Consider the following 20811-nt stretch of genomic DNA (forward strand, 5'->3'; position numbering starts at 1 on the left):
TGCTTATGATGCTTAAAATAATAGTTGTGTAATATTTATTAAATAATAATTACTTAACCATAACTTTGATAATTAATAAATAGTATATGTTTTAGATAACTTTAGTAAAACAAATTTCTTAACTTAATGTTTTACTCATCCAAAAAGAGCTTGTGAAATAAATATTGACAATTAAATTTGTTCGCTGTTTCACCTTAAGAATAAAATATAGTAAATTAACTCTTAGAGTTCTGTTCATTGTTAAGTAATTATCTTACGTATAACCTTCTAGACGCGACCGGAGTAAGAGCTTTGACTCACGGATGTTATAATTTAATATTTAATGCAATCGAAGAACAAATCGATCGTCATATAATTCTTAGAATCATGTAACGTACTGAAATGTGATTGGTTGGAATAATATATTCCCATCAACAGAAATTCAATTTAATAAATTCAAATCCGTGTTCCGCACTAAGCTATCGATTGTATGACTTATCGGTTTTTATAAAACACAGTTACATTTTAGATCCGTATTTTCGACCGAAGTGCCCGTTGTCGTATTTTTTGTAGATGAAATTATGTCATCGTTCGGAATATTTGGTATTGTTTATGAGAAATACGATAACTTATATTGAATTTAAAGTTTTCTTCATTTAGCTCCGGTCTTCAATACATTGACGTGAAAATTTACTGGTAAAATGTGCGCAAAAATGTTATCATCAATATTTGTGAGTTGTTTTCTTATAAACCTTATAACGGGTATGTATTGACTTTCTTAATAACATTATTTATGTCTTTGCTTTTTGGAAATAAAATCAATGGTGGCGAAAGACCATTATCGTTTACAAAAAGTATTTTACGATTCAGTGTTAATGTTTTGCGAAGCGAAAACGTTTAAATTAATGTGAAGTTCCGAAGTAATCACAAATATAACGAATTTTTCATGCAATATTTTCTTTCCTTGTAGTTTTTTCGTTATCAATCAAAAGCTAGCATTCGACTAAAATAAAATATGATATGTTTCCTACAATCTTTCAGCCCTAATTTTCTCCTATAGAGATAAAAATATTCCTTATCGTTCAATCCTGTTTATTAATCAAGGTTTTCCTATTCAATAGTCACGTCATTATCTATATATTAAAATAATTATTTAATTTTTAATACATAATGTTATATTATTTTTAGTTTACGTGTATTATTATTTACTGTAAGGCCAATAGTTTTATTTATTTATTTACATGAAATCAGTTTTTATCCTCTTTTAATAAGAATTATGTCTATTTTAGGTACATACATATCCAACTTGAACGATGCTTGCTTAAGATGCCTCTGTCACGTGTCCGGATGTGATCTATCCCATGGTTGTTCAGACGGTTATTGTGGACCGTACTACATATCCAGAGTGTACTGGGTCGACGCTGGAAAACCTACTCTACCAGATGACAGCCCAGAGAGGAAAGAAGGTACAATTATTAAGTTTTCCTACTTACTTTAATACTTCGAAGATCGACTACCATAAACGACAAAGTGAAGTGCACGTGATGATGACGATGGAGTGAGAGTAGCAGTGTTGGTGAACACTTTGTAAAGCAGCATCCAAAATAAACGACTTATACCAAAGGATTTCGAAAACATTTGGTCGAAGATGTTGCTGTGGGCTCCCAAACATTTCGTATCTGTTTAACATTAATAGACTTCGGTACAGACGCCGTTTGACTGACTGATGGCTAGGGAGCGGTACTACGGCTGTATAAGAAAAAAAATGAAAACGTAAAAATTTCAACTGAACTATTGAATACTATTTTCTTAAGTGGTAGTGCCACACTGCATACCTTCGGGTTGCAGCCGAATGGGCCGGCACGCCCGGGGAAGTACCACTCTCTCACTTAAAACCGGCGTAAAGTGGTAGCTATGCTACCACGTTTCGTCTGGTATGTGAGAGTCCCGGAGGCCCGATTACCCCCCCCCCCCCTTAAACATGATGGTTGTGCAGAATATGGTTACATTACCCCAGGAGGGTACCATCAGCGACTGCGGTGGAGAATCCCTCTCTGGGCATCCAAGCTCAGGAGGTACACCACCTGAGCAGGGATGCCCAGGCTGCCCTCCGAATTCTGGGAGGGGGGGAAATTTTGCGCTCGCCACTGTTCGGGACAAGCGGAGCAGGCATCATAAGGCAACCCCTACCATCCTCACTGTGGACTTCTGCAACATAAGGGGACTCAACTCCAACTTGAACGCCGTTCACTTGCACCGTGACACGGCGAAGCCGGCCTTGATCTTTCTTACCGGGACCCACATATCCTCTCCTGCCGTTACGACTTTTCTTTCCTACCCCGAGTACAAATTGGAACATTCCTTTGTTCCTTGAAGGGCAGGACCTATCGATTATCTGGCTGCGTGTAGATTGCGACGACCATCCTCGAATCTACGCGTGCCTTTAAAGGTCCCATAGCGGTAATGCCAGAACCGACCGACTGGTCGAGCATGTCCAAATGGCTACAGATTCTGTGCTGTAGCAGATCCCATCCGCAGAGATCGTAATTCTTGGCATTTTTAATGCCCACCATACCGAATGGCTTGGATCACGCACTACCGATCATGCGGGTAGATCTGTTCTCGACTTCGCTTTAGCATATGATTTGACACAACTGGTCACCTCGCCAACGCGAATTCCAGACGTGGAGGATCATACACCTTCCCTGTTGGACCTTCTGCTGACTTCCCATCCGGATAGCTATCAGGTTATCGTCGATCCCCATCTGGGCTCGTCGGACCATTGTCTCGTTCGGAGTACAGTGCCGGTTGCGCGGTACTCATGACCTCGTTTCGTGGGCTGCCGCCGCGTGTGGCACTACAAGTCCTACCCATGGGCAGATTTGTTTCTCGCCGGATGATCCGAGTGTTGTTGCTGACTCTGTTGCCGATGTGGTGCTTCAGGGTATGGAACTGTTAATTCCATATTCTGCGGTGCCCATCGGTGGCAAGTCCCAGCCCTGGTTTCCTGTCGCTCAGCCGGTGATCTTCTAGTTTACCTTACTCATAAATGGGCGGAAGCAGTTGAGAGCAAGGGGGAGGCATTAGCAGCCAGTCTGGACATAGCGAAGGTCTTCGATCGCGTGTGGCACAAAGCGCTTCTTTTGAAGCTTCCTTCCTATAAGCTACCCGGGAAATTATGCAATTGGATTACCAGCTTTTTGGCAGATCGGAGCATCAAGTTTCATCATTTTGGCGCCAAATGTGACTTGCAGTTTACAATGGAATGAAATCAAAACAAAACTTGTCATATAATATAATCTGGTTTCGAAATTGCTAAAAAATATTTTAAATAAACGCGAAGTGTCGCGGGATACCCACTAGTTTATAATGAACATTATAGATTATTCAAGCTGCAAACTTTGTTTATTTGAATTTTGTCCTCTTGTGGTTGAAGTAGACTATTTAACGTATTAAATATCTTTAAAATAACCATAATAATTTAAATATTAAATATATATGCTGGTTTTATTCTTCGACAGCTTATGAAGACTGCGCAAGAGACTATTACTGTTCCCAGAGAATCGTACAAGGCTACATGGCGAAGTTTGGAAAGGTAATGTAACATTTATTTTTTCAAATAGAAGGTTAAGATTTAAGTTATATAAAATTAAACTGAAAAAAGGTTGTCTATATTTGTACCTATATTCAAAGTTTTTGTTTTAATGTTATAAGTAGACCTGATAAAAATAAATCACTCTTTTTAAAGAAATAAGTTTTTGGCTTCGCATTATAATGACTATATTTTCTTGAACAATTTCGGTCATACTGACAGTGAAGACTAGCACAATTTTCAGGATGAACTCAGCATAGTCCATACCCTCACCTCCACATTCATCCAATGGGACATCATTCAATCATGACCGACTTTACTGTGCTTTCTAAGATTCGGGAGAGCAAACAGTGACTATTACTAAAATCCAAGCTACTGTTGGGAATTTCTTAACAGAAAACCCCAATATTTTTTTGCTGACCATAACCCAAATTTAACCCGCGAGATCGGAATCTACAGCCTTACAGGCTAGCCGTTAGACCAATGAGGCAGGCAACTTTTTAAGAAAGCTATTTTGGGTTGATGGTACTGTGACCACCAAAAATGATATTTTTGGTTCGAAACTTGAGTGGGTCATTGTTTTGTGGTTTTGGGCACAAGGGACATAACATAGGTACCAAGGTTGAAGGTTAAAGGAATCGTTAATATGTCTTAATGCCAATGTCTGTCTGGTGGCGAACATTAGCCATCGGGTGCTCAATTTGCCAAATTAAAAAATAAAAAGAGTAATAACATTTATTTTAATTTTTATAAAGAAAAATATTGTGATAATTATAGATTTATTTATTAGTGTATTTTTATTTCTCAGGACTGCAATGGAGATGGTGTAACAAACTGCTTCGACTACATGATGATAAACCACCACGGACCCTCGTGTTCAGCACCACTACATACCACGCAGTTGGGGCGTCGTCGACTGCAGCTCTTCAGCCAGTGTCGTTTTAATCAGTTACAATAATCTTTAACGCAGTGATTAGTCAATTTATTAAATGATTTTTGTAACGAATGTTATTACTATTTATTTATAATTTAAAAACTCTCGGCAAAATATCGAGAAATCTTTGGAAAATGTGTTTTCATGCGTTCTTGTGGCTTTTAACGTAGTTAAAATTTTCATCTCAACTGGAAAAACATCTTCGAGGAAATAAATAAGCTAATTCCACTAGCTACTACATTGAGAGCTCGTCAAAAGTTCTCAATCAGTGACATAACATTAAACAGCCACATGTAATAAGTAGGTGACGCATTGGCAGTATAAAGAATGTTTTATTTCTTACAGAGCCAATGTCTACGGGCGGTGGTGACCACTTACCATCAGGTGGATCATAAAAATACATATATCACCGATTAAGTTTAATTACCGACTATAATATAGACATAATTTATATAAAATTATACGTATATTCCGAATGATAAGCAATGAAAACTCTAATTATTGTTTTACTATTTTATTAATACATTAAAAGTCCAAAATATAACAAAGTAGAATACGTTTATAATACAATAATCTTTATTATTAATAAATGTAACGTAGCATAAAATTAATACATTCCCCATCGACGGCTCTCGTATTTTACGCAAAGGCTTCATCGATAAGTCAGTTGTTTTAATGAAACCTTATTTAATGTATATGTATATTTACATTTTATATAGAGAGAAAGAGCAGTTATTTTTTAATAATTAATAGTATATTTTTTTTTTTTAAAAGATCTTATAATTGATTTTCTGTAATTATAGCTAATATAAATATATAGTAAATATTATGTTTATAGTATTCCTTAAATATAAAAGTATTTATATATATAGTAGCCCAGCCTTCATTTTGTTTTAAAGTTATTTAACTTCGATGTTGATATTTATAAAAAATATATAAAACCAACTTATCAATCATTATCATATCGAATAATAGTAAGTAATTCTACAAATACGTTTATAAGTATACTTTTTTTTAATATCTAAATATGTTCTTAAATAGGCTTAGGCGAAAGTCACAAGCGGAGCGGGAGAGTTCCATTGTTCGCCGTCGCTTTCTTCCTCGGACTCATCGGGAAAGTGCACCTGTCATAAATAAATTAAATCATACAAAATATTACGATAGCAATTCAAATATTAAATCCCAAAAAGTTTTTACTCTGGCTGAATTCGTAATACTAACGCATGTCATGTCTAGCTTGTTCAGGAGATTTTTTTATATTCATAAGAAAGGGACTTTAGCTTAGATGATAAATTAATTTTTAATTTACCCATGGAGTAACTAGTCGTTTACCACCCGATTTCAAGGAAGCAGCTTGATTTGCTTGCCATGCCTGCAAATAAAATAAAGAAACATTAACAATGCTTTCTTATTAAAAAAAAAACAATTGAAAAAATATGAGCTGTAATTGCAACTTCCAATGCATATGCACGCACATGATTATCACGTGTGATCCTCCCATTAACACGGGAAGTAAATTGTCCCATATAAAAATTATCACATGTTGGTTTTGATCAATCCATCAATCAACGTCATTATTTTAAGCAGCAGTTATTAAATTACGAATTAATTCTATTTACGAATTTTCTTATTAAACATATTAGCGACACTGAAGTACAGTACAGCCTAAAACTATAGTAAACATCATTAAAAACCGTAAAAAAAATGTAAGCGTCGTCGTCGATCATTTTAAAACGAAAAGATGCCAAACTTTTTACTTAAAATACTAATTTGAATGTTACAATTATCATCATTATTATTAGGGGATATTTATTTTTATTTTTATTTTTTTAATTTATTTAATTTTAATAACATATTGTCTATCAGTTTTACTAAACGTGTGTTGCTATCATGAGAGTCAAGGTCAATTAGATAACGTTTAATTCTAAAAGTGAAATTCCTATTCTATTCGTGTAAGGATCGGCAAAAAATATTATTATAAAATTATTAGTTATATTCCAACATCTTATTATTTTTAGCCACTAAGAATTTATTAAGTATTATAAAAACGTAGAACCTGATATATCCAAAGGAATCATCAAATTTGAAGTGGAAAGTTAAAATGAATAGTAAATTATATTTTCCTTCGAAATTTTCCTTTAATTCGTTTTCCGTTCTCTTCATTTTAATTAACGACTCTCAAAAATATTTATGTAAATGTCCAAGAAATGTTCTATAGTAAAAGTAATGTTTAATTTTAAAAATGTCCAACGTTGTCATTATTGAGAGTAAGTTTACAAAAATTAATAATCTGGATTTGTGACTCTCATAGAAAAGGTGATAACTTATTCCTAAGTCAATAAAAAGGTCTAAAAATACTTAGTTTGAAAAAAACTAACATTATAGATATATAATTGTATTACTTGACGGCTTTAATCGTTAGTAACTACTCGAATTTTAGAATTATTAGTAGGTAATATTGTTGTCTGATTTGTGAGAATACTAAATTTAACCACAGAGACGTCAGAGACGACTAGCTTTTACGCAGGTTCTCAATATCTTAGACCAATAGACGATAGTTACCTGGTACGCATCGTTGAAAGCGTGCGCCAGCGACAAAGCGAGCGCCCGGGCGTGCCTCCGCCGCGCGCACACGAACACGTGCACGACGTGCGTGTCGTCGCCGCCCGCGCTCTTGCCCTCCACCACAGCGAACACGCGCGCGTTCGCCGCGTCCGCCGAACAGTATGAGATCCTGAAGGTATTTATAGAATCTATACGTACAAAGAGCCCCTTTCTTGCTATTAAAAAGAAAACCTTACCTACAATACGATCCTTTTCAGTGAATAAAATTATAATTACAAAATTTATGTAATTAAGGACCGATGCTACTAATTGTTGACCTAACTTTCTCAAAACGCATAGATGGTCCTATCAAAATCAAAATAAAATTATACTTTATTCAAGTAGGCTTTTACAAGAACTCATGAATCGTCATTTAACAAACTATATTAAGTAAAGCTACCACTGTTTCGGAATGTAGATTCTAACGAGAAGAACCGGCAAAAAAACTCTTTTTCAACATCTAAAAATACAGTCATGTTAGTTAAATACAATTATATATGTATGTAATATATCCTACCTGGAAGTCAATAAGTATTAACTCCGCGCTTTTTTATCATCTATATAATCTTATATCGAATAATATTCTTCCATTCTTCCAGTCTTCTTTACCAATGTAATTTTTAAAAATGATTTAAAGTAAAAAATGTCCTATGCATTTTCCTCTAAATTAAATTAACAACTTTATAATATTCAGAACTATCCGTCGCCTAAAAAACAGTTGTCCAATATCAGTAAAAAATTAAATAATCCTGCCTGTCTATTACTTAGTTTCATTCTCTCGATATTTAACAATTAAAAAAAAACAGTTATAAGAGCCATTCTTAAGTAATAAGAGCAAATTTGAAGTTAGCAACAGAAAAGATGAAAATTTTGCAAAGACAGTTTTGTAAATGGCTTTAAAGAAATATCAATGAGAACAATATGGATAGAACGTACGAGGGTTCAAGAAAAACAAACAGAGACAACAATAAATATATACCAAAACTAAGCCGCGCAGACAAGGAAATAAGTTAAGGTCAAATAACTAATCATTAAAAATCAAAGTTATAATATACGATAAGCACAAACCTTTCTCTCGCAACACACATACTCACTCACAAAAGATTTTGGGCTCTTCAGAGCCATTTATTAGACCCAGAGTAATTTATGCAGAAAATATAATTATGGTCATATACGTTACAGAGATTATAAATATGTCGTAATAAAAACGCTTTGATTAATGTCTTACAGAAGCAATTACTATCTGACAAACATAATATATTTAATTATATATAAGTTCAAGTTATTTTATTGACACATTTATTTTTTTTATCAAAAGTACAATGTTCTCGCGATGAGACAGGTCATACGATAAATGAATTTTCTTCTGTTACATAAATAATAATTAATATATATGCATATTAATGTTCATTAATAATAAATAGATTTATATTAATTGTTAGTAACCTTTAGAACTTTAAAAACTTATCATAAAAATACCCTAAAAATGCGGAATTAAAGGGAGCTCAATGATAACGTAGGTCCTAAGTGCTATTTGAACCCTAGAGATTTCTCATCTCAGAACTCTTCAATTCTGCTGATTATATTTCAGTAAGGACTTTTATTCCTTTTACTTGTTAAAACTGCTTGATTACAGTAAAAACGAAAATGCCATGAACATAATTAAATAAATAGTACTAACATCAATAGCATTAGCATTCAAAACACATATACACGATCCGCGATAAACGATCTTATTTAATAAAAACATAACATACGTAAGATTTTCATTCCACATTCTTTAAGTAGGTAGTAGAATATTGTAGTTAGACAGATTTGTGATGTGGAAGAGATGGGTTACATTTTATTTTTCAGAAATATTTCATCAAAAAAAAGAAAGATTTCCGAAGTAAAAATGCGTCATTCTCATAAAATTGTAACACAGGCTTGGTTGTGTTCTATGCGTTTACGTATCGTAAATCGTTCAACCAGTTGAATCGAATTTAGTTTTAATATGTTTTTATTTATAGTATAATGCTAGCATATAATTTAATTTATATGCAACCTTATATAATATAAATAAATATTGGACAACATCACATACATTACTCTGATCCAAATGTAAGTAGCTAAAGCACTTGTGTTATTGAAAATCAGAAGTAACGACGGTACCACAAATACCTAGACAAGACAATATAGAAAATTAATGAACTTTTTCTACATCGACTGGGCTGGGAATCGAACCCGGGGCCACAGTAACCCATGGAAACCGGTGTTTCACACCACATAATTTATAAATTATACCTGTAAATTGAGACACTGAGCACGTTTTCTTGTGATTCTGCGTCGGTCACTAGAATGCCCTTGGAACTGATGTCCAGATTCACTCGCTGTAGCTTTTTATTTACAGCTGAAATTAAAAAAATAAAAACATTTTAAAAGTGACTTCTACTGATCTTTTTCCGACCGGGTCGGTTTGTCTTCCCATCAACTGATAAGAAACTACGCAGTTAGCTAAAGATATTCGGCTATGACCGAAAATCGGCCAAGAAGACATTATTTGAGTTCTAACATTAATAAGAAAATTTATTAGAAGTTATTGATTAAACTTATTCACATTTTCTTTAATACAAAATACAATAAATCTTTAATGAATTATTAGGATTCCTTTTTGGCTTCCTAATTAATCATATTATCCTTGTGCGGCAATAACACCCACTTGAACAGTAGAGCGTATACAGTTAAATTATAGAGAATTCATTCAGGAGGTGATTAAATTGACACAGATAATAAATAGAAATAGCTTTTAATACAAATCATACATGTAGTAGTATGACTGTGTAGACTAATTATAAAGTAATTTTAATATTGAATCTGAGTCAAATTCTTAAAAAAAAACAACCCATTGTTTTTTTTTTGCATGAGTAATAGCGCAAGGTATTAGCTATTGCGTCTTCTTACCAAATCTTTTCATTTTTAAGAAGACGCAATAAAGAAAAAATATTATAATATAAGAAAAAATATTTTCGAATCTAAAAAATATAAAAACATAATTCTAAGTTTATGTTTGTTTATTCCGGTGATGATGAAAACTGTGATAATTGACATCAACAAAGGATCACCGACGTGACGCACAGAGACAAAGATAATTCAATATGCATCGTTTTAATTATAATAACAAACACTCAGACCAATACAATATTATACCAATATATATGTTTCGATATTTTATTTTACAATTAGATTTCCGTGCGAGAAGAAAACACTTTACATAAGATAAACATTTGTCTTGATTGAAACGTATTTAATTGTATTAATGTGATTTGTAATTATGTACAAATAAATAAAACTACTTACTCTTGGCCGTGTGTAAGGCTGATCTTACAGCGAGGGCAGTTGCGGGTGCCGAAGCAGCCCGTTCTACAGGAGCCATACCCGCGTAACGGACTTCGGAATTGCCTCTCCCGTCACGAGCTTCCCTCCACCAGCCCTCTCCCTCGCACTCCGCTAGGGCCCACTCCTCGCATAATTCTTTAAAAAAAACAAGAAACAATGGATTTTTTTTTATCCGCCTCAAATACCTATAAAAGTCAATTTATAAAATCATTAACAGCATGTAAACCAGCAGGGCTTAAGCGTTCTCCCCATTTAAAGAGAATCTCAGGAACTTATTCTGCCATGCCTAAATATCAATTAATAGAATGGAATTAATTAAAAACAACAATAATAAATATAACTTTTGTTTAAGTCATTTGTTGCAGCGGTAAAACCTAATAAACGCTAAAAATATATGAAATACTTAAAAAATAATCAAATGAAATTAAAGCCAAACAACTTTTGCTATTTAAAAAATAAAATACACATTTCTTTCTCAGTTGAAAAAAATAATACCTAGACATAAAGTAGAAAGTATATAATATCATAGTGAACGACCGCGATAAGCTAATCGCGGCTACCATGATTTCCTTGCTGGGCGTAATAACATCATTATTAGCTATAAATTACCATTTATATGAAACGTAATTGTGTGATCTGTACTTTTTATAAAAAAAAAAACAGTTATAATACATGATACTAACATGCCTTTTATACGATTATAGACATTTTTTCAAAGCAAATTAACGACGTAATTTTGATACAAATAAAAGTAATAACGTAATTAGGGATAAAGAGATCTGAAATATTTTTCACTCGGATAAACGGAAGATTGCGATTTTATGAGAATATTTAATAGTATTCTTGCCACTATTTCACGTGGTCATAGTTCTGTTCGTCCATCACTTAGGTACCTACAAAACAAGTGGGTGACCAGTTTTTTTTTATACATACATATATATCGAGAATTTCGTGTTATTTGTATCCTAAAGTTTAATAATGAAATATAATTAAACGCATCCTTTATTTATTACACTACACAATCATTAGCTCCAAATATATTTGTGAATTGTGTAGTAAACCTAAAAAAAAAAATAAGCTGTCCATAAAAAATCCGACGTCATAATTTGGGTGAGGTTAATGACTCTTTCAACTTTAACAAAAAGAAAACTAGTACCCACTTAATTTTCTTTCGGAATACACTATCTGGCCCATCAGATTTACTTTCAGGAAAAATTGTAATCCGACTTATCCGTTAATTTTGCTTTACACAAGTCTAACTTACTTAAAAATCTAAAACTTCATATTATGGATATATTTAAATTGGTATTATAAAACAGAGCCGGCAGCGGACCGGGTATTAGTTGGAAAATAATTTGCCTGCGTAACTGAATAACAATTTATTGCAAACCCAACGTAAATACAGGTTTAGCGTAAACTGTATCTAATATTTTGTAACGGGGAACGTATCAAACGCATAAAATTAACACTAAAAACGTAGATTTTTAATTTAAGATAATTGAAGTTAGGTAAAATAAGCAATTACTCTTGTCTGTGCCGTTGTCGAAACCTATAAAATTAGTTTTGTCTAATTATTTGTGTGATTGTTGGTAAGTTGAAGGCTTACCTTTAAAGCATAGAATTATGAAAAAAACAGTAATGTATGTAATTTAATTCATAGTTAACATAACCAATGCACCACGTTAGGTACCTATAGTAACTATTTAATATTTTCAATATTAAAAATACCAAGCTTGGTGTAATTAACGTAATGATAGAAAAGTAAGCGCGGGTTGTGAGAGAACTTAAGATTTATATAAGTATTTAGCGCCATCTCTTGACCAAAATTCTAACTACGATATAATTTTTTATATATATATATATATATATATATATATATATATGTATATAACAGAGTTACTTTCGCATTTATAATATTAGTACAGATGATGCGTCTAAAAATAATTTGGTTTTTAAAAATATTTACGTGATATGAGACCTTGTATTTGGGTTAATATTGTTATTAACGTCTTATTTTATCTGTATATTATGATATTTAAATAAAAATACCGACTACGTATTATTCACATTGTTGTTTTGTCAACGAATAAAGATCATCTTTTTTATCAAACGACTAGATTGATATAAAAAAAAGTTTAGACAAAGTTCTATTTTCAATTATAAATTTAGTTTAAAGTTTTTTTTTTTTTTAAATCTTGATTACACAAAATTATATTACAAATATTCAAATTGGAATTATATAATCTTGTTCCAAAGCAAAGTCAAAGTCAAAAATCTTTATTCAACATAGAAGCGTTACACTTGCTTATTGATAGTCAAAAATCTACCACCGATTCAGAAATAAGCACCACAGACCTGAGAAGAACCGGCCTAAGAAACTTAAATTACGTAACTTATATTACAATATATATTACAATTATTGTTTTTATTCAATAACAAAAAAAATATATTTTCGTTATTTGAAATAGATTTAAAAATGTTAAAAGTACATTCCTTTTTAATATAATCAAAACACATTTAGGGTTTAATTCTAGTTAATAAATAATGTTTTGATTATAATAATATTTATCGTCACTATCTAGGCCAGACGGATGATAACGGAAATAGGCCATAGGTCAGTATATTAGGCGCAATAACACTATCGAAAGACCATAATAGCCATTCATAATCTAATCTTAATTTAATAAGCTTTGTATACTAAACACGTGGTTCCTTTTTAGTAAGCACTTCAGAATATTATAAATTTTTATGTTTTTATACTTATATGTAAAGCTGATGCGAAATATGTAAGACCGATTTTAAAAAATATTTGCTGACTAATATTTTATTGATAAATGAAACAGGCTGTATTAAAAAAAACACGATCATATGTTATGTGTCCTGGGGGACACTAAAGATTAATAAAATAAATTATTGTCCAATATTGATTTTCACAATATTGAGAAGTCAAAGACAAAACAGCTCAATACCTTTTTCTTCTCTGCTTGTTAACTGTTTTTTTCTTTCTTTACGATACAATGACGTTCAGTATGACCACGTAAAAAAAATAAGAACAAAATGTTAGAATAACTTTTATACGTTTTGCTGAATTATACAATAATATTTATGGCCGAAATTCTTGGCAAATATGTTACATTTTATAAGGTACAAAATTACTTTTATGAAGATAGTCTTGTTTGACTAACGGTCCAATTAAAATACTATTATAATTTGCATTTGCATGTTCATGTGACTGCATTGAGTGGGGAGAACGTATACTTTAAATGAATATGAACAGAGTCTAAGCCTTAAAATATATGATCTCAGGCTTATTCCTTACATGGATAAATGGCTCTATATTTCAGAGATCCAGAACTAAATATCGGTCGAATCGTAGTAAGATTATTAAAGGATTTATTTCTCTGGTAGTGGTTAAAATATATATTTTTATTATTTTATTTTATTAAGTGTAAGTGAGTAAACCACTTTTTTTCTATATTTTAATAAAGGACTCAAAAAAAGCCAGTAAATTTTCGCAAAAGAAACCTCTGAGGTTCATATAACGGCAATGACAACATAAAAAATAAAGCCCGAACGTGAGAACTCAAAAGAGGTAAATTTCTAGAATTGTACGGCCCTTGAAAATTCATAATAATGTAATTAAAAAAATTGCGCATAAATTTTGGCACCATAATATAAAATATTTAAAAACAATATATTATGGTTGAAGAAAACACAAAAATTTCAACACATAACTCTTTTGAAAGTATTAGTAGACGTAGTTGAATTTCAAAACACTAAAATCAATAATCCACAATCACAGACACAATTATGTCAACTTTCATCTAGATGTGGTTCGACGAACTAAGAATAAATAAATGTTAACGGATGAGATGTGAGCAGTTATAATTACGGCGTTCATAAACCCTAGATAAACGACTATTGACTCTAGAAAGTGGACATGAAGCAGGTTTTTTTCTTGTATCGTAGAAAGCTATGGATAAATGTGTCAAAGCTTATATTATTTTTTTCCTCGCGTCTAATAAAGCAGGTAGACTAACGGTGGAACTTCATGGCGATAGAGGTGGACTACGTCCTATTAGAGGGAGTATTTAAACTAATAACCTACTATTAAATGACCAGTGCATTGACAATATAAGGAAGGTAAGCTGTCGTCTCTTAAAGCTAATGTCTATGGTCTAAAAGTAGCAACTTAATTAGCTTTAAAAGTCAATCAATATTTTACTATGTTACAGAAAAGTTTGCGACAGGAATATTTTTGAATACCTAGTTAAATGTTGAAAACTAGCTGGTATACGAACTTTTACTTGCGTTAAACATAAATACTCGGCTCCCATTGGTCGTAGTGATCTTATGTAATAAATCTACGTCCGCAAAACAATTCCGATCTCACTTCGACTATTCCTGACAAAAATTAACCTCAGCTTAATGGTAGCAGAGGACCAAATCTACTATTTAATATCGTTCAACTGTGACCGAACCGCAACTCGATCGTTGCTTATATAGAATAGGTACACGGCTGAACGGTTTGATTCGATTTCGATAAACTGTCAATTTGTTAGTACATTTGGTTAAGCTTGTTTAAGCCTCCTCTAAAAAAAACCTATAAATCAGAATTTTCTATATTTTTTCCGACGTAAAGACTGGACAACATATCTATAGGCATTGAAAGACGTATGTCAAATATAACATACATATATGTTTATAAGTAAAGAAAAAACAGAACAGAAGATTAATTATTCAAATAAGTGAAATAATTAATAATTTTGCTAGTTTCAAGAAAGTCACCTTCAAATTGATTAGGTTTTATGTAATACTGTACAATTATTTCTTCACGTAGCGTATGTATTTATCTCAACATTCACCGACAAGTATTCTATTCATATTGTATATAAACTCACTTCAATTCACAATCGCGAAATTTTGAAGTCCAACGGTGATTCCCTATTTTGATATGTTTAATATTGGAAGTTATGACAATTTCACGATGATTCAAATATGGTGAATTTTGAGTTAGTTCCTACAGAATAATTCTACGATTCACATTCGCAAATTGGTGCGCATTTTAAAACTTAGAATATACATATATAGGCTACTACGTACGGATGTTCGTCATCAATTCATTAAATTTACAACAGCTGTTTTAAAGATTTGTGAAAGTGTGTCAAATGTTTTTTTTATAACCAAATAGATTGTTTTTTTTTTATCAAAATACATATATGTTTTGAAATTCAAATTAAACATACAAATAAAATTGTATAAAATATGCTTAAACATCTTGAACGGTACATCGTCATAAAGATACACAAAGGCGCACTTTCTCAACCCTATAGCAACCCTTCAATCTTTAACTTCACCATCATCATCTATTCGATGCCATCATTTTAAGCACAACAAGATAAAAATAAATAAAGTCAAACTAATTACAAAAATGATGTCAGAGGCTTTCCAAATCATGCTCTTTGACTAGTGTTTAAAAACAAAGTTTTTTTTTTAATCTGCCATGTTAATGTTAGTTTAAAATGTTTACAAACAAAACTGCATGAATGCTATTACGCAATTCGCAAGTGTTATCAATGTAGGACTCTCTAGCCTTGGAAAGGATGTTGTATCGTCAGTTTGAACTGGAATTCTGCGAAAATACAATTTCGCCTCATTCACGATATACATATTAATGTACACGTGATGAATAATTACGCAGTTATTCGAACTTGTATTCCGTCAAAATAAACAAAATAAAAAGATATTGAAAAGAGGTACAGTCTATTTTAAAAATAGTTAAAAAAATATATTTCTTAAAGAATATCTTTTCGTTATCTATATTATGTAAAACGGTTTTAAACAAAATACAAATAATTTTATATCAATACCAGCAAATATTATTTTACAGCAATTGAGCCCTCTGATCCAAATTAGCAGTACGAACGAGTTTTTGTTCAAAAATACTTAATTTATTACGTTGTAAGTACATCAAAAAAACTGCTGAGAGACCGCGCATGATTTACAGTTAAACGATTTTTTTGTTGTTTAACAACTTAGTCTGAAATTCTTATAAGAATAAAATATCTTATCAATATTACGGCGAGCATCTAAATATTACCTATTATTATTATATTAACGAAACGTATTTAAGTATTAATGTGTAAAAAAGGCCTCTTAATTCTAAATTAAATTGCTATACGCTATTCCAAACATAAGAGTCTCCTCTTTCAAAGTCAATTAAACAATATTTGGCAGCAACTTGACGCGATATCATTGGTCGGGAACTTGATAAATCTATGATATTTACTATGGATTTGCGACAAAATGGTGTTTTGAACATCAACGAAATTGTTATCAGAATTTTGGAAGTAAAATTAAATTAGATAAAAATAGATGTGTAATAGTGTTGTATAATTTATGAAGATATAATAATCATGAACTCTTAGTAATGCACAATATAGCTGAGTTATTAACAAATCGGATGAAATATCAAATACGTAAATCAGAGATGAATTTATCTTTTTTCCTACTTCTATTGGAATAGGCTATACGTCTTTATAATTTATAATAATAAAAATATGAAAAGCGTCAAAGGACCAAATGCGTTCAAAGACTTAAGTTTAAATAAAATACATCTTTAGATAATAATAATAAAAAAACAATAGATACATATAAAAATCAAACAGATATGAAAATGTGTTAAGGACACAATTATCATTCGCTTCTTTTAATTTTTTTCAAGATAGATCTTAACAAAAATTCATGTAAAATAAATATAACTAAAAATTAAATAAAAAAAATATATGAACGTATTTTTTAAACTAACTTTGTTATTTCCATATAATTGTGCACGTATGTCCTTAACCGAAGAGTACCTTAGGACATCAATATTAAATCACAGCTTTACATGCATAACCCTTAGAAGGCAGCATGGGCTAACTTGCTTCCGACGACCACAAAAACTGGCTCATACTTAGGCGTGGTCAATCTAAAGACACTCTTTCATAAACCGAAATATTTATAATAATTCGATATTTATATATTATCTCCTATTCTATTATCTATTTGTCTGTTCATTTGTAATAACGTACTAATTTCAGGATCTACCAGCTGGATATGAAAAAATATTTTATGTTTACATAGTACATTTATTAATAAAATTTATACACTATTATATAACATCACACAAGGGGGCGGAAGAAGGAGTATTTGACGCTGATGAAACCGTGTGGAACAGCCAGTAATATGCTATAAATATTGACTTAAAATATATGAATGAATTAACATTCATACCTAGTTTCATTAATCGAGTATTATTCACATCGATGGATGTTTAGGAAAACCTTATCAATGCAATTTACTTCATATAAGTTATTTTACACACAAAAAAAAAAACCAATAAATAGCCACCAAGAAAAAAAAAACAACGTCAATGAAAGATTAATTATTATAAGTTACCTAGTTTCACTTGAACTTTCAACTGATATTTTTTATAAGGGAATTACGAAAAAATATATGAGTTTTACATACATAATATTTAAATCAATTCAATTTTTTTAATTTAACTTAATTAATTTACAAATTATTATTTATTTTATATAATACCTAGTTACGAATCTAAAATGCAAAGAGCGCAAATGAAATGCAGAGGGCATTAATTCTTTTCACTTCAAATACTGAGTAACAGGGCAAAGAAAAGTGAAAAATGTATCTGCCTATTATAATGTCCCCACTACACTAGTATCTAGATGGGTGACAACTGATTTTTTTACGGACTATCAAATGTACAATTCAACAGGGAAATGACGCTAAGATGCAAATAAAACATTTTAATCGCAGTATCGAAGTCGTAGTTACATTAAACTTTTAACGTAGTCACATCTTTAGGCTTGCTTAGCTTAGAGCTTGTTTATAGTAGCTTAAGATTAATAAAAGAAAAATAGGAGATGTTCAGATTTATTTTTACTTTTTATTTGTGTTGATTTGTGTTTTTTAACATTGAATATTATTATAACTTTTAATAAGCTGAATTTGGGTATTAAAATATTACAGAATATATACGTATTGTATTTTACGAAACACTTTATATCTTTATCTGTTTCAGAGAAAGCCGACTAAACTATTTTTACTATTTTTTTGTATACTTTCCTATATTGCTCTTATAAATTTCTAAAGGTTTATGTTCCATATGGTTCATATAAAGCGTTTACTGATTTACTTAACTCTTGTAGAAAACTAACACGACAAGTTTTTTTAATCCCTTTAAGCATCCAGTAAGGTGCATGTTACGAGTTCTAATTCTTCAGTAATTAGAGAGAGAAACTAAACGCATGTAGACCAAGCTTAAGTTGGAATTAATATATAAATTCACACAGAGATCTAATTATAAAATAGTAAATTATATATTTATTCTTATATTCGGAAATTAATTTGTCAATTTTTCAAACCCAATTCAATTATTTATAAATAACCTGGGAGTAACTTATGAAATAAAAGTATTTTTATAAATAATAATCATTGGTAACAATTGTAATTATATTAAAATAAAATTGATCAAAATTTAAAATAAAATGTTAACATTATAATTAAATTATTAAACTTACTTTTGTGTTTCGAATGGTTCCTCCACATTTTTCTTAAAAGCGTCGTCATGTTATTTTCTTTATTATACCCGCTTAAGGCAAATTAAAAAATAGTCTGAATATAGTTCGAATTTTAAAAAACGATGGTACGCAACTTTTCCCGCGCGTGGTCTACAGATAACTGCAACTGAGCTGCGACCAACCCTTTGATATGGGCATACGAGATTCAGGATCGCTACAGAAGTGAGTAGCATAAAAATTAAATCATTTACGCAGTATCTTATGCGCAATAAATTATTTTATCTTAATTTGTTAATAAAAATAAATATAAATATGAAATTCGTATTTTAATGTAGCTTACTGTTGGTAGATATTTCATAGGCATACCAATGTTAAGTACTTTTTTAATTATTATACTGTTATAAATATAGATTATAAAGAATTATTAATTTAAATTAAATTTATCGTAATTACAAACGAATGTATTTTTATTTTTTAAACAAAATTACAATTGAATTTCATTTCGAAATTACGCCTGTTGATTAGGATTTATTAATAGCAATCTCTCTAATCACAGTACTAAAAGTGATAAGACGTAAGGCGTGCAATGATTATTAATTATTATACACTAGTTTCCGCTCTTGGCTTCGCTTTCTATAGCCAGGTTTTTAATTTGTTCCGTTTTTTAGCCCTGAATTGATACCCTTGCATACACATTGTAGTTAAGACGTGATACGTAACAAACAAATGAACAAACGGGTGCATTTATAACGTATAATTAAGATTTAAAAGCCATGAAGAGATAATAAAAAGATAATCTATAATATAAATATAAAATCTATAATATATTAGGTTAATTTAACAGTTTTTTATGGTGTGCATTCGCTAAAACGACGATAATGACAATTAAAATTTGAGCCTACCTCCTACTTCTGCTTATGGCATATTTAAAATAAGAATAGAAATATGTAAGAACTTAAAATATAATTTATAATATAAGTACCAACTCAAACTTTATAAATATCATCAATATTTATTTGTGTCATGCCATCACATAGGTAACGTTCATAATAGCACTATTTTTTTATTAAGAAATACATAAAAATCAAGTTTCATTACTTTTGTTCGCAAATCAAAATTCATGTAATTACCTCAATAATAAGATTGTTTCGAATGAGTACAATTTAAATCATTCGAATTTTGTATTGAAACGGAAATTTAAGTATAAAATTGCAGTGTTATTAGCGGTTGCGTTTGCGAACTCGAGTCGTGCATTAAATTGTAATTATTTGGTAGCAAAAAAAGTGGTGGGGTCGAGTTAAACCCGATCTGAGAGCAAAAGCTCCGTTGTTGCATCAGGCGTGATCGCTCAATGAAGGCACTTGCATCAGCCGCCGTTCGAATTCGAATATGAAAAAACATTTTCTTAATCAAGACATTTAATAGTAACATATTTCGTTTACATATATTGTATACAAATTAAAAGTAAAACGGCTTAAATTAAAAAAAAATCTAAAGTAGCCTACGTAACTACCAGGAAAATCACTTGAAATTTTTTATTCATTTAAAAAATGTAACGCTCTATTTAAAACATTAGGTATATAAAAGAAAAATCCGTTTTTCATGAATGTTGCCAAAGTTATAGTTTTTTTATATATAATTATTAAGGTAATTTCGTAATCAAAATAGGTAGATTTTTAAGATTGCTAATGGTAAACCAACAGAGAATCGATAAAAATGTCCAAAGGAGTCCTCCGGCATAT

General features: G+C 31.0%; 2 protein-coding genes across 2 annotated transcripts; one reads left to right on the forward strand and one right to left on the reverse strand.

Moving 5' to 3' along the window:
* Positions 1 to 337: 337 nt before the first annotated feature.
* On the forward strand, positions 338 to 4577 carry LOC113400366 (lysozyme-like). Its single transcript, XM_026639921.2, has 4 exons — positions 338 to 741; positions 1269 to 1445; positions 3501 to 3574; positions 4380 to 4577. Exons 1-4 carry the CDS (start codon positions 681 to 683, stop codon positions 4527 to 4529), a joined length of 462 nt encoding a protein of 153 aa, XP_026495706.2. The 5' UTR covers positions 338 to 680; the 3' UTR covers positions 4530 to 4577.
* Positions 4578 to 5255: 678 nt separating this feature from the next.
* Positions 5256 to 19255, reverse strand: LOC113400527 (low density lipoprotein receptor adapter protein 1-like). Its single transcript, XM_026640129.2, has 6 exons — positions 19070 to 19255; positions 10446 to 10619; positions 9393 to 9498; positions 7068 to 7239; positions 5815 to 5877; positions 5256 to 5629 (listed from the first exon to the last, which is right to left on the reverse strand). Exons 1-6 carry the CDS (start codon positions 19116 to 19118, stop codon positions 5549 to 5551), a joined length of 645 nt encoding a protein of 214 aa, XP_026495914.1. The 5' UTR covers positions 19119 to 19255; the 3' UTR covers positions 5256 to 5548.
* Positions 19256 to 20811: the final 1556 nt, after the last annotated feature.

Source organism: Vanessa tameamea, chromosome 17 (assembly GCF_037043105.1).
Source record: "Vanessa tameamea isolate UH-Manoa-2023 chromosome 17, ilVanTame1 primary haplotype, whole genome shotgun sequence".
Lineage (NCBI taxonomy): Eukaryota > Metazoa > Arthropoda > Insecta > Lepidoptera > Nymphalidae > Vanessa > Vanessa tameamea.